The 13,917-nt window shown below is 38.7% G+C and overlaps 1 protein-coding gene across 17 annotated transcripts in view; it reads right to left on the bottom strand.

Moving 5' to 3' along the window:
- COL25A1 (collagen type XXV alpha 1 chain) overlaps positions 1–13,917 on the bottom strand; it is a 291,232-nt gene that overhangs the window by 8,292 nt on the left and 269,023 nt on the right. For 9 of the 17 annotated variants that reach the window (XM_085578980.1, XM_085578982.1, XM_085578989.1 and 6 more), the window contains 8 exons: positions 13,194–13,244; positions 12,813–12,839; positions 10,696–10,776; positions 8,862–8,897; positions 7,973–8,026; positions 3,175–3,228; positions 2,058–2,084; positions 1,287–1,340 (listed from right to left, as the gene is read on the bottom strand). In XM_085578980.1, coding sequence (XP_085435106.1) covers positions 1,287–1,340; positions 2,058–2,084; positions 3,175–3,228; positions 7,973–8,026; positions 8,862–8,897; positions 10,696–10,776; positions 12,813–12,839; positions 13,194–13,244 — 384 coding nt within the window. The remainder of the gene's footprint in view (positions 1–1,286; positions 1,341–2,057; positions 2,085–3,174; positions 3,229–7,972; positions 8,027–8,861; positions 8,898–10,695; positions 10,777–12,812; positions 12,840–13,193; positions 13,245–13,917) is intronic. The other 8 variants (XM_085578995.1, XM_085578991.1, XM_085578990.1 and 5 more) reach the window with 4 other exon arrangements.

Here is a 13,917-nt window from a genome sequence, read left to right as displayed (position 1 = left end):
ATGTATCCCAGGGTGAGAACACACTGTTGAGCTCATTCAATTTGGCACTTGCTGTAACTCCCACTTAGCACAAAGAGCATTTTAACCATCACATCTCCGAGCTGGCAGTTATCAGCTACACCTTTAGACTGACAGCTGCTCTCAAGGAGAAAAGCTGTTCACTGGTGGCTGACCTGCACTCTGAGAGCAAGCAAGGGCTCACCAGTCATTGTGATTACTCTGCCAGGTCAAACACTGCCTTTATAATATTCATGGAGCACCTGCCTAAACAACTGTTCTGCAAAATCAGCACCTTACCAGTGACCTCTGAGCTCAAAATATACCAAGTAATATACCGAGGGGCAAAAGGGAAGGATGAATTTCATAATACCCTTTTCAATGCATTCTTGGGAAGTGTTTTGCCTAACCAGATAAAGAAATGGAGATGAACTCTAACACTCATGGTGACTTTTTAGCCCTGCTTCTTGTTTAGGACACCATAATGAGCAATTAATCCAGCCTAACCCTGCATATGTCAGCATGACAAAAACATTGGTCTGAGCTGGAAAAATCATCTGCTGCATGTATGGACTTTTACATGAAGTGGCTTGGTGTGAGTTTTAATTCAGCGATTTTAGCAGCTGGGCTTTGTGTTGGATAGAAATAGAAGAGATTTGCTCATGAAGTTTCTCTACAGACACATCCTTCATTGCTTTTTACTAAACAGTCACTGTGTCTGGACACTGAATATGAAGTCAGACTGTTTCTGTTAACTTCACTGTCCAGTTGGTTTACCAGAATGGTAGAATGTATGATTCAATTTAAATCCACGAGTATCACAAAGTCCTTAACTGCAAATAAAACATTACCAAAAGTAAAAATTCAAACAGTTCTTGTCTTAGACACTTGGTGTGGAACAGGTAGCATGTACGTGCATGCTACACCAGGATCAACCACTAGTGTGCAAATACTGCCAGGGAACAGAGCTGGGCTCTTCAGTATAAAATCACTACCACAATAACTAATGTCTGCATTAAATATTTCAGGATTTTAAAAAGTGCAGGATGGATTGGAGAAAATTAGCCTTAAAAAAAATGCTGTGCTTTTGGACATGCTGGTATTTCTAGTCCTGTACATACACATACAAATTTGTGGTTTTTCATGATTTTGCTCTAGTGGATACCTGTGACTTGCCTTTTGGCACACAGTAAAGACAAAGGTAAGTTTTAATGGGACAATTTATAGTGTAAGGACAGCAGAACTGATTAGTTAAGGAATCAAACAACACTTATGAACACTGTGGTCACCTTTTCTCCCTTTTCTCCTATATCACCCTTTTCTCCTCGAGGACCAGGGAAACCCTATAAAAACAAAGCGGACAAAGATAGGTTGACTTTTACTAACATGCAGATTAAATTTTCAAATACTCCTGGAAAACCTAAAAAGATGATTTCACTACATGCTCTGTACATATATTATGTGTGGACACATGCACGGACACAAGAGCATGCAAGACGAGTTGGTAGAGGTTGGTAGAGACATTTTGGCAACTACAGAAAGAAATCATACCACTCAAACTAGCAATCATCCATGCTACAGAGCATATGTGCATTCCTAAAAAGACTCCTCCAAGTTAGGGATTTCAGAGTAGGACGACAGAAAAGGACTTGCAGTAAGTCTTTTTAGCATGCCAAAGAAAGAGCCTATGTTTTGAAACACATCCCTTACAGGCTACGGAATGATTCTCTTTAATTAGAATAAATTTAGTTAACTAAGTGCTAAGTGACCCCCTGTTCTTCTACAAAGTTTTATAGCAAGGATTTTTTCAGCTTTTTCACCGAAGGACCAAGTACTTGTATTGCTAAGCACTACTATCTGGTGGTGTCTGTCGATAAGGGCTGTACATTACACAATCTTTGTCCTCTTTACCACAGAGAAAGTGCAAAGGCAGCATTCAGCACACTCTCTGCAGGACCTGCACGCACACTAAAGGGCAGCAAAGGGCTTGTGCTCATAAGGGATTCCTTAGCAGACTCTTACCGACCCCTGAGAGCGCCCTGGTCACACACATTACTTACATCAAGGCCAGGCTCGCCGTCTTTGCCCTGCCAAAGAACCACAGGAACTGCATTAGCTTCCCACAGACAAGGACACTGCTGCCCATGTTTAACATTTCCAGGAACTGATAACCTGGCTGCAAAATTTTGCTTGACTCTAAAATTTTGTTTGCAGGCAGATTCCAGGAGCAAGCTAAAAATGCAAAAAAAAAAAGCCATAAACCTATAAAATTTTATTTCTAGTTTGCAGGAATGGGAAACATAAATAGGATAAAAAAAAAAAACCCACAAAGGTGACCCTCAAGCTAATTTAACACTCCACAGAGCTTGAAAACTGTCTCCAGCCACTGACTCCTGATCCAATTAAATGGATCCAATTAAACCACAGGTCTGTATTCCAGTTTAAATTAATTAATCAAATGGATTAGACTGGAGAGGGTATGGAAACACTAAAAGTCTCCTGGAAAGGCTGGTTGTGCCTGGCCAAGCACATTTACATGACTTTCCTTGCGTCAAAGTACAGAACAGAATTGTGTACATGTACACACCTGACCCAGTCATTAGCAGTGTAAACAGGGAAAGTCAACTGATTTTATTGGGGATATCATTGTAAGACCAAAGGAAGTTATCCCTCATATTTTAGAAATGGATAGCTTAATTAAAATTATTGATTTAAAACAAATAATTTCACCTATAAATGAGCAACAATGGAATTCTCACGTAACTTCTGAGTAGACAGCACAGAAACAAAAACAAAACAGATCTCTGAAGCAACAAACAAAACAAAAACATAATGGCAATGACATTAAGAAATTCACAGCTTTCCACAGTTCCTCCTGAACTCCTGGCACTCTCACATGGTCCCCAGGCAGCTGATGGCCAAAGGCTGCTGAACAGGGAGCACCGGCATTCGGCATCTCCTCTCCCTTGCTGGATCATGGCAGGTCTGTTTTTTATGTGCATGGGTAGAAACCCAAGAGTGTGATACAGAACACTGACCTTGCACTGTCAGGGTTTATTAGCAATCTCTGCCTTTTCCAACTAATTCTACTGCTAGGTGAAAATCAGTCAAAAAGCACACAAAGTTTAATCAGGGAGGGATGAAAAGTGCAGTATGTACAAACTCTGTGCAACTTACAGGCAAGCCATATGGTCCTCTGGGCCCAGGGTCACCTACAGTTCCCTTCTCACCCTAAGAAAAGATTACAGAACAAGCAAACAAAAACATTGGCTATCTTAGAAATTATCTCTACCAAGTGCTTTAGGTTAAAGTTTATGCATTCCTAAGTATTTTGAATGAAAAATATCCAAGCTAATTTATTTTTATTAAATGTTTAAGGGAGAAAGAGAAGGTGTGTATTAGCATTCTTTCTAGGAAGAATGACTTTTTAGGCATATGATATCACATTCATTTCTAAATACGTTAGTAACTGAAAATATGTTTCAACTGAACACGCACTAGTGTCAAGTTTAAGCTTTTGACAGCTTAATGTTTCTCTCAGCAAAAATACGAAGTTGTAATGAAAACTGAGGATATACAGCATCAAGCTGTATATACACATAGCAGCTGAGATGCAACACAGTGACAGGCAAAAATAATGTGTCAGTCAAATCTTGATTTAAGTAGGCAATGCTATTAACAGTGACATTGTGAAGATTATCCAATGCATTGTGCTGTGTTGCTAAATCCTCTATTGGATTCTAGGTAAGTGATATAAATACTCTGGTTTATCAAAATCAAAACAACTGTAATAATATGCAAGACAAACAAGTACAGAGATTACTCCAGAAGTCTGATCTCACTCTGCACTAAAATTCCTGGGAAAATTACCAGTTTCCAGAGGGGTGCTGCCAAAGTAATTTTGCAAGCTTAACACAGGGTAAACTTTTCCAAACAGAACGGAATTTCAAGGTGACGAATGGAATTTCAGGCTGACAGTAATAATCACCTTTGCCCTCTAATTGTTCTTCACCACGATTGATATGAAGTTAAGCTTGCCAAGCCAGCCAGGACTAGCCTGTGTAACTGCAAGCACAGGTCCCTGTCAGCTTGGTAGGAAGTCAGGGCTGGGAAGAAGTGTGGAAAGCAGTCTTGTTTCAGACTGTTCTTTCTTCTGAATTAAATCCACCAGAAAAGCATTTATCTCTGGTGAGAACTAAATGGCTCAAAGTGTTGATGAAATAAAAGAAGAAAAAAAGTCCCGATCAGCTCCAGTTTTGAAAGCTCCTGCTCTGGATTTGTTATGCAGGGTGACTTGGATCCCTTCATCACCCCCTTTGCTGAACACGCCCTAACACAGGGCTTCCTGCAAGGCTCTTGGTGTGCACAGGTGCTGTGTTTCATCCTAGCATTTGCTGTACTTATGCTCATGAGAGAATTCTCTGGTGTGTTAAAATGGGCTGCTATGTCTAAATTTCATTGACTGAATTATACTAAAAAGGCAGGCAGCAGAAAAAATGGGACCTTAACTTGTGGTTGAATAATCCCAGCAATAAGGAGTTTGTCAAAGAAACTGACATTTGATCTGTTTTAAATACTTAATATTACTTAATATTAAGTATTTAAAACAGATATTAATACTTTAAATACTTAATATTACTAAGATGTGCACTTCCTTTAGTCTAGAGGTAATGAGATGCGCAGTGTCAGGTCTTTCTGGATTCTGTTTCTAATTTCTGAGTAATTCTGAGCAGCATTTAGGCTCCTATTGTCCCTGGCAGGACAATAGGAGGTTCAGCTGATTTTAAAAACAATAAATCCCTTGCAGCTTTCAAGCTTTCTGCTAAGAAGAAACTAATGTGCTGACCTATGTAGGTAAGAGCTAAAAAACTCTTTGACCAGTACTTGAAATATTCCAAGGTCAGTTAAGCATCTTTTTTTTTCTTTAATCTTCAACAGCAAGATGACTGTACAAAGTCCTCTCAAGATAGGCTTATAACACTGCTTAACATATGGTAGACATAAAAATACTGAATGTATCAGTCTAGGAAATAATCACATCTGTTATGTAAGAATATATTTGGAGAACTGTATCTCAGAATTTTTTGCCTCCACTACAAAGCACATGCTGAAACATGCTTGGAATATCAGATGAGGTTCTGAATGTTCATGGATTATATGAGATTAATGGACTGTCATGAGCATACTGTCCTCAACCTTCACAATTTCCTTCAGGGTAGCAGATTCGGCAAACTTCAAGATTTTGTTTTAAATTTTTTTTGTGAGACAATCCATCAGTGTCCAAAAAACAGAAACCATAACCTATGTTTTTGCCTCCTATTTCACTTCAGTCTCCTGAATCGTGGACAAATATGAGTTACAATTTGCATGAATAAAGCAGAATAATCTGTGTCTCCATTAGGATAGACAGGGAGATTTCATAACATTGTCATGGTAGAGAAATATTTTAACCAAATTAAAGAGAATGCACTTTACCTACTAGTACTAACTGTGTGTAATGATGACAGTGCTGCACAGGCTATACATATTAAAGCTAAAATCAAACCAGGTCCTTGTTATCAATTAAAAAAAAATTAAAAGAAACTGTTTATTTCCAGCTCTCAGATTCCTTTAGCTGGTCAAGAAGCTGGATATACATTATGCCTGTCATCACCCTTCAGGCTTACATGTCCCCTTTCATCAGTAGTAGCTGAAGATGACTGTTTTCCAGTGTTCTCTACTTTCCTTTCACTGTAGACAGTATGTAAGTGAAAATAATAAGCACACAGTCAGATTCAGAGGCCTATTATGACCTACTCCTTTATTTAATAAAGATAGTCTCAGTAAAATCTCTCTAAGCACCTGGCAATATGTAATTCCAATAGCTGAAAATTAGTAAGAACTAATAGATGCAATTGTCATAAATTATATTAATTTACATTATTAATTACTTTTAAAATTTCTATGAAAAAACCCATAAAACCATGTTATAGTGTCGTGATTTTCTTATTCTACCTTGTCATCGTCTAAACAGACTTCGTATAAAGACGATCTGACATTTTCTATTTTAGTAGTTAACTGAAAATCAACAGCCCACCCTAATTTGCACAACAGTCTACCTCAGAGGAGTAATTGAGCATCACCTCAAATGCAGCCTGTGCAACAATGAATTCATGATTATTCTGTTATACAGCCCTAATGCCCTCCTAGATTTATACTGGCCCAAGGTTTTTCTTCTCAATACAGACAAAACGGGATCCTACCCATGAACACTGGCCCTGTGCATTGTTTTTAATTAAAAAGTAAATCCTGAAATCTGCAGACAAAAATATTTCCCCTCCTGCTTTCATGTAAACAAGTTCAACAGTTGCAAATGCAAGTTGTAAAACAGCATTAAAAATACATGATTTGTTATTTAAATAATGAGACATGTATCAACACTGTGCACCTGTTACATAACTATGCTACAAACAACTTCTCCTCTCAAATGGTATTGAATAATTAAATGAACAATTTAAGCAACAATCCTGCTGGCTGCCTGCTTGGGAAAAAGCCTTCCATCTGTCTTGTGAACTTCCTCCCATTCATTTAGCCCCACAGAAAATGGTGGGTGTGTAGAATTTTTCTGCACACCTTGGTCTCTCTATTTTTGTGAAGTTCTTCTTCTGTGCTCATGCAATTACTGATTTACATCACAGCAATTCCCATCCCCTTTGTAGCCACTGCTTTTCAAGAGCTACAGCAGGGCTTATTCCAAATCCAGTTGTGTGCCTTCTTACGACCTTGAATACCCTCACAAGAAAAAAACATTAGTAGCTGTCTTACACAGATGAAAGGAAGAGTTTATATTATATTTCATTGTCAAAGACATTTCAACTGGTAGGTCACATGCATGTCCTTCAATATAAAAGGTCATAATGCAAGAATAAAATGTATGGTATTCTTATATACTTCTGCATGTGTATTTATTAGGGGATGCACAACTATCTTTTAATATTAGAGGATGTTAAACTATCTTTTCATGGAGTTGACAGAAGATATATTTTGTCCTAACTGAAGTAAAAAAAAAAAGAATTGAATAAGTAATCCCTAGAAAAACAAAAAACACTCAAGTCCTTCAGGCACTTAACTAGCCTGAGTGGTAACTGCAGCCTGCTGCAGTTTAATTTGGACTGTACTGCATGTCTTGTATTTATCCCCCAATACACACCTCTGTAAAAATAAATTTTACCTTTCTCAGATGAAGCTTATTGGACCTCTGCCATGTGGCTGTGTCCTCCTTTTTAGAGCTAGTCTGAAGTTGTTTTAGCACAGTTGTTCTGTTAAAGTGAGGAAGTCAAAGAGACAAAGTTCTGGACCAGTAGCTCTTCAGAGGTTTTAGGGTATCATCTTCTGGTTTGTTGTAAAAGTTGATGGTTGTATTGCTAAAGGTGACAGGCTTATAGTGAAAGATTAGAGTTCCTATCCTATTTCCACTGAACAAAATTTACTGTTAATATTTCAAAATTAAATAGCAGGGCTCCTGTCTTCTAAGCTTAAGAAAAAAAAAAATAAAGTTTTACAGAGGCTGGAGATATTTTTCCTGGATAAAAACATTTAAGTGAATATAGGAGAGAAATACTTAATTTTTTTTTTTGCCATTGCATTCTTAAAGTATCAGATCACACTATCTTCTTTTGTACCAGCTTGTTCTCAATTTGCACAACATAATGAAACCAATGAAAATCATGTTCTCTTTGTGGCACTAGAAAGTCCAGTCAATTTCTTACTGATTACTCATTTCAAAATACCAGCTCCCCTGGAGTTAATGAGTTACAATGTCAATCTCAAACAGATAAATGTGTGTGTAAGGAGAACACATATACAGTTCTGGGCTGCTCCTCTGCAGGTGAGAGATACTGTTCTGTAACATGTAGGCACAGTATGAGCCCACATATCCCATTTTTCCACTGTGGCAGTCACTTTCTAGGGAGAAGCACATGGTACACATACTTACTCTCTCTCCTTTGGGACCTGCAGGGCCATGGGGACCAACTGGGCCATCTATGCCCTACAAAAAGGAACAAATAGGGTAAGAGAGAGGGCTTGTTCTTACAACTCTTTTGTTTTAATAGCTGTCTTGTACACAAGAACTAACATGGAATCAGTCTTCACTGGTTGAAAATTTGGATTTAATTGTGATGCAACCTATTTGGCTTTCAAAACTCCACCTATAACCTCTCCTGTTACAAGGCAGACTGTCTTTTTTCTGTTTGGTGTTCACTACATCCATGGAAGCAATCAGATTTACAAAGATCTTAAACTTGGATTGGAAGATGACAGAAGGATCAAAAAAAGAAAACTGCTTATTCTTTACATTGAAATGTCCACTTGTAAGATGGACTTACCTATTGCAAGAATCAATTAGAATCTTACTTCCAAGATATAACTCTTTCACTGCATAGACTTCTTTATCATTCAAGAAAGCAAAGATTTAACATCTATGATGTGCAATGTAACAACATGTGTAGATGGACCCCAGCACATCTGCATCTCCTTCACTGATTCCATATTAGCACTGAACAGCTATGTTCTCCTGTAAGCTAAATCCCTAACCTTACTCAGGAAAACTAGCAACCCAACCAAGGCAGATTTTTTTTGTCCAACCATAAATCAAAACTAAGCTGTCTTTTTAAGATTCAGAGCTCCTTCTACAGAGAATTTAATTCTCTTTCCCACACATATTGCCCTAGGAACCTGCCTGAAGCCCCCTCTTACGCAGCTGGGAAAATGCCCGCAGCATTTGGCCTTCCTTCCTGTGTGCAGTGAGTGAGCTTGGCTGGCACGGCTTGGGGGGGCACACGGACTCAGTCACCAAGGGGGACACAGAAAGACAAGGGACTCACCCGGGCTCCTGGCTTCCCGTCTAAGCCAGATGCTCCCTGTGTGGTTAGGTGGAAGCATGGATGATGGGCACGACACGAATGACAAGAACGTGAGATTAGTAAGTGGTGCTGATGAATAAACACAATTCAAACGTACAGTACACGCTGTGACAGGGTTCTGGAGTGGGTATCACATTACTACAGCATGTTAGTTAAAAATTCACATGAAACACCAAGAGTCTGATTCTGTTCTCACTTCAGTGTAACATCACTGACCCACCCCTGCCCTCACATCAAGTATATTAGAGCAGAATATTGTCAGGCTATAGGAGCGCTACAAACACCAGATGTTAGGGTGTTTTTGAGCCTGCATACACAAATATTTACTTTGTCATTACTCGCGTGCTTTCTGATTTGTAAACAGCGACAATACTGAACAGTATACACAAAGGAAGAAAAATGTGTGTTAACTGCGATAGGAAATATTTAAGTGCAAGAATACTGCATTACGCAGCCAACAAAATCTGGATCCTGACCACAATGGGCTCATTCATTTCCAAGAGCCCGGGAGACAATCACATTTCCTGTTTTCCCGCTAGGCTCCCGGCTCCGAGCAGGGGCTGCGGGGAGCGATGAGCATCAGCATCCTCGGGGCCGGGGGGACCCCTCGTGGGCTCCGTGCGAACAACAGAGCAGCGGCCGGGACGCGGGGCACAGCACTGCCGGGGACACCCCTCCTAAAACAGCTAGCCAAACCCAACTCCAATCTCCAGCCAACTCAACAAAAAAGCGGTTTTTGGAAGCGCTTCGACTTTGCTCCTGAAAATGACGTTTTAGAAAGCAGGAGCAGGACAAGGTCTGTGTGAATTTGGAAAACCTAGGAGTGGTATTTTGTTCTGGAGTCTCTTCTACCTTGTAGCAATTTTCAGAGCATCACTCTCTAGTGATATGTAATTGCCAGTGTGAAAATGAGTTTTATTTTTCTCAAAATAAATTCAAATTCTCACTGAGGCTGACCTTGTCCATTGGCCCTGCACATAATTCTTGAAAATATTAATCAGAGAGTTTTGTGCTCCTTTGAGTCAACTAAGTGTTTTTTCTCCATTTTACTGTTAACAATGTCAGCACTGGGAGCAATTCTCGTATCATAACAACACCAAAGAGGAAAAATTAAGTATTTTTCTGAGGAAAAAAATAAAGCTGCCTTTTCAGCATGCTTTCAAACACATAAAGTATTTTCTATTTTATCAACCTAAATTTTAAGAACTCTGATGTTTCTATATTTTTAAGTTTCCTCACTTTTAAAAGACAAAATTCATGCCGAACACCCTGGATGGGAATTTTATCAAGAGCAAGGCAAAAATAATAATCCAGGGAAAAACAAACAAACAAACAAAAAAACACCCCAAAAAATGTAACTAAATCCCCTAAACCAATTTTTAGCTTTCCTCAATTAGACCTCTCAATTTGAACTGCAGAAGTGCAGTAAGAGGAATAATAACTGAGGAGATGGAAGATAGGGAAGACTCCTTTTTTTAATGGAAACACCATACAACACTTGAATAACAGCATGACTAATGTAATGGGGGTGATGACATCCTTGTGACACTGAACACTCTCAACTGACACACAACAACAACAAAAATATCCTGATAGGACTGGGTTTTACAGGACATTACTTGGGATGATAGCACAGATTTGGGACAAAACAAAACAAAACAAAACAAGATTGATGCTCTGCTCCAACATGGTATGTTCTGTCTATGCTATTGAGTAAATCAGAATTGTTCATAAGGAGTAGAAAGAGATGCTTGTGATTTGCACTGAAATTTAATAGTTGGGTTTTTTTACTTACTGGAAGACCAAGGGGCCCTCTGTCACCCTTTTGACCTGGTTCACCCTTCAATCCTTTAAGACCATTTAACCCTGGTTCACCCTAAACGTAAAAGTATAAATGCCAAATTTTTGGTGCTATAATGGGTATTTAAGCTGGGATAGAAGAAGCCAGACTCAGAAGTAGCTGCAAATTCCAGTTTGAAACAAACTCAACCTTCTCAGCTTACTGGCAATTTACATACTGATTTAGTAGTGGGCAAATGTACTTGGGAGGTGTCTGCTCGAGATTAAAAATCTGTGTAAAAAAACCGACATGAAACTTATGGGTAGCAGATTTTAAAAATATTTTCCTAATAATTATTACTATAGTTAGATGGTTAGAATTAAGCATGACTTTCAGGAGGTTTTGGAAATTCTTCAAATCCCATAAACCACTCTATGCAGATAATTCAGACTGAAAGAAAATATTCATAAAAGTAAGCCTGTAGGTTTCTAGAGTGTGATCTCCTGAGAAGTACATTTGGAAGGAAACGATACTTTTCCTTACAGTAAACTGGAATTTGCAGCAAAATCTTACATAAAGATATTTTAAACCTTTAAGCATACACAACAAACAGTAACAAGTTAAAAGAAGCAGTACAGGTTACACAACGCCAAGCTACTTGGGAGGTCCACAGATTCTGTGTTCATACACAGAAATTTTAACAATGTAAGAAATGGCACTTTTTATGATTATTAAATTATGCATAGATTATTACACTAAACATCACTAAGATGATAATACTGGGCTCAGAGTTGCCAACAAATCATTCTCTCATAATGAAAAACTGCATCAGCAGGAGGGCTGCTCAGTCAGAGTATTGACCACACCTGCCTCTTTTGGGAAACAGAAATACGTGGGTATTTCATCCAGGCTGCTCCCCATTTGCCTCACTGGTAGATTTCCCTTTGATGTATTATATTACCTTATATTATATTCATATTAAAAAAAAAAAAAATCTCAGTAGAACCCAGTCTGCTCCTTTAAGTAACTCCAGACATCATCTGCCTGCTTTGCACTCCAAGTAGCCATTTCTTCATTCTTATTCTATTTGACTCAATTTGACTTTCAGAGCAGTAGCACTGGAAACACTGAAGTTTTGGAAACAGACCTGAGAAATCCCACAAAAGCCTGAGTCTCAGGCCAAAAGCCTGAGGTAAAGCAGGGCTGGTGCTAAAATGGAACATACTTGATTTCAAAAAATGATTTATGACTTAGGTTTCTTGAGCCAAGGTAACAGTCTCATAAGGGGTCAAACCTGTGATTTTCTGTTTTGCAGCTTTAAGAACCCAAAATAAATCCCTGAAACTAAACAAAAACACCCTTTCCTCCTCTTCCTTACTTTTTGAGAAAGGTGTGATTAGGGAGACACAGTGATTTAAATGATCATGCCTGACAAGACCACTGGCCTTAATGAATACAGTGTCATGCTGAATTTTAGCTTACTGGTGACTACTGAATTAAAGCATGAATTAAAATACTCCAACTCTGCCAAAATGCACTTCCACTCTCCTGAGCTGTTCTGATGGGCTGAGAGAGTCCCTAAAGAATATTTATGTTACAGAAAATGTTCAAATTGTATTGCAGACATGTCTGAGCATTAATCCAGTATGGAAAACACAAAAATGCGCACATCAGTTAGTGATAGTGAACCATTATAACATGTGAAGGAACTGGCCACCTAACAAAGGCCATGGAGACTGGAAGAAGCAGGAGATACAAGAAAGCATAAATGAAGACGAGTTTATCTGACTTAATTTTGCAAGCCTGTAACATGCTTCTCTATTCCAAAGTAATTCCAAGTGCAGTGGTAGCTAGCCCATAAACAGGAAGCCAAATAATTTAGTGCCACATCCCTAATATTCATTAAAAAAATGGACTCAGCTGATGCTGAGGGGAAATACTACTCAGAAACAATCACAGAAAATTTAAAAAGCTTTTAAGCTGCTGATATTAAAATCTGCTTTAAGGTTTAAAAATATCAGAAATGCTTATAAAATGAGGTATGACAAAAAATAGCTCCATGCATTCAAGAGCAAAGCATGACACTTTGCGGACATAAAGAGCTCATATATTCACAACAGATATTAACACACCTTTGGGCCAGGCAGTCCATGAGGTCCCTGAAAATAAAAGTAACATTCTTCATTACGAAAGCACGCCACAATTTTTTTGAGTTTTTGCTTTGTAGGGACACAAATTACCCCTGTATTTCTTTACCCTCAAAAGAAATGCAGCTATCAAAGAAGCAACAGTAAGCACCTGACTGTGAGGAGGAACCAGACCACTAGTATATTAACAATAACATTTGTTATTGTTTCTCCACCTCCTAAGAATTTTAAGACATGCATAAAAGGGTTCCAAATTAGGTCCCCTCTTCAACGGCCACATATTCTTGTAGCACTTTTAATAATCAGGCAATAAAGTGGCAAGAGGGCATAGACTATTTCTAGCCCCTCTGCTCCTCCCAAGCTTACCATGGGGCCTGGAGGACCATGTGGCCCTGGTGGTCCAGGTGGTCCTATCATCTGCAGATAAAAAACAATGGTATTAAATCATGCAGAGCAAAGAACTCCCACAAAAATACCAGAAGTCAGGCTGACCCTTGTTGGCAAGCACTTACAAAAATAGCTATGCAACAGTGAACACTGACAACGCATCTAGACAAGGCTTTAGGAATTATTTTGATTTGAAAGACAGGATACCCAAAGTGCAGATCTGCCTGTGCCATATGGCAGTGTGCCTGTCTCCAGATTCTTATTCCTAGGGTCTAGGATACACTTCAAGACACTATGGGGGAAAAATAATAAATCCCCATAAAACAAACAGTACTGAGAAGGGATACTTGAACTTTTAATATTTTATGGTATGTGCTCTTTAGCTCTCTCTTGTACTACTTATTCTACAGAGCTAGAAGGTGATGATGTGTTATTTTATTCCCCCTCAACACTGACGACTGGAAAATATACTAAATTCAAGCTGGACTTTGGCATAATTTCAAAGTTGCCCTTTGTCTCTCCTTTTATTTCGTTTAGCCCACTTGTACCAAAAATTCTCTGAGGTCATTAAAATAGGTAATCGGGTTGCTCAGCATTTAGTGCACGCATATTCTGCACTGGCTTTCCATGTTCCCAACAAATCCATGGAAAGAATTTCCTGATGATATATCCAGCTTAAAATTCCCTCTCTTCCTGGATTTAA

This window comes from Lonchura striata, chromosome 4 (genome assembly GCF_050655825.1).
Source record: "Lonchura striata isolate lonStrDom1 chromosome 4, ASM5065582v1, whole genome shotgun sequence".
Classification (NCBI taxonomy): Eukaryota; Metazoa; Chordata; class Aves; order Passeriformes; family Estrildidae; genus Lonchura; species Lonchura striata.
The sequence above is the reverse complement of the archived record's forward strand: the minus strand, read 5'-3'. Positions and strand labels throughout refer to the sequence as shown.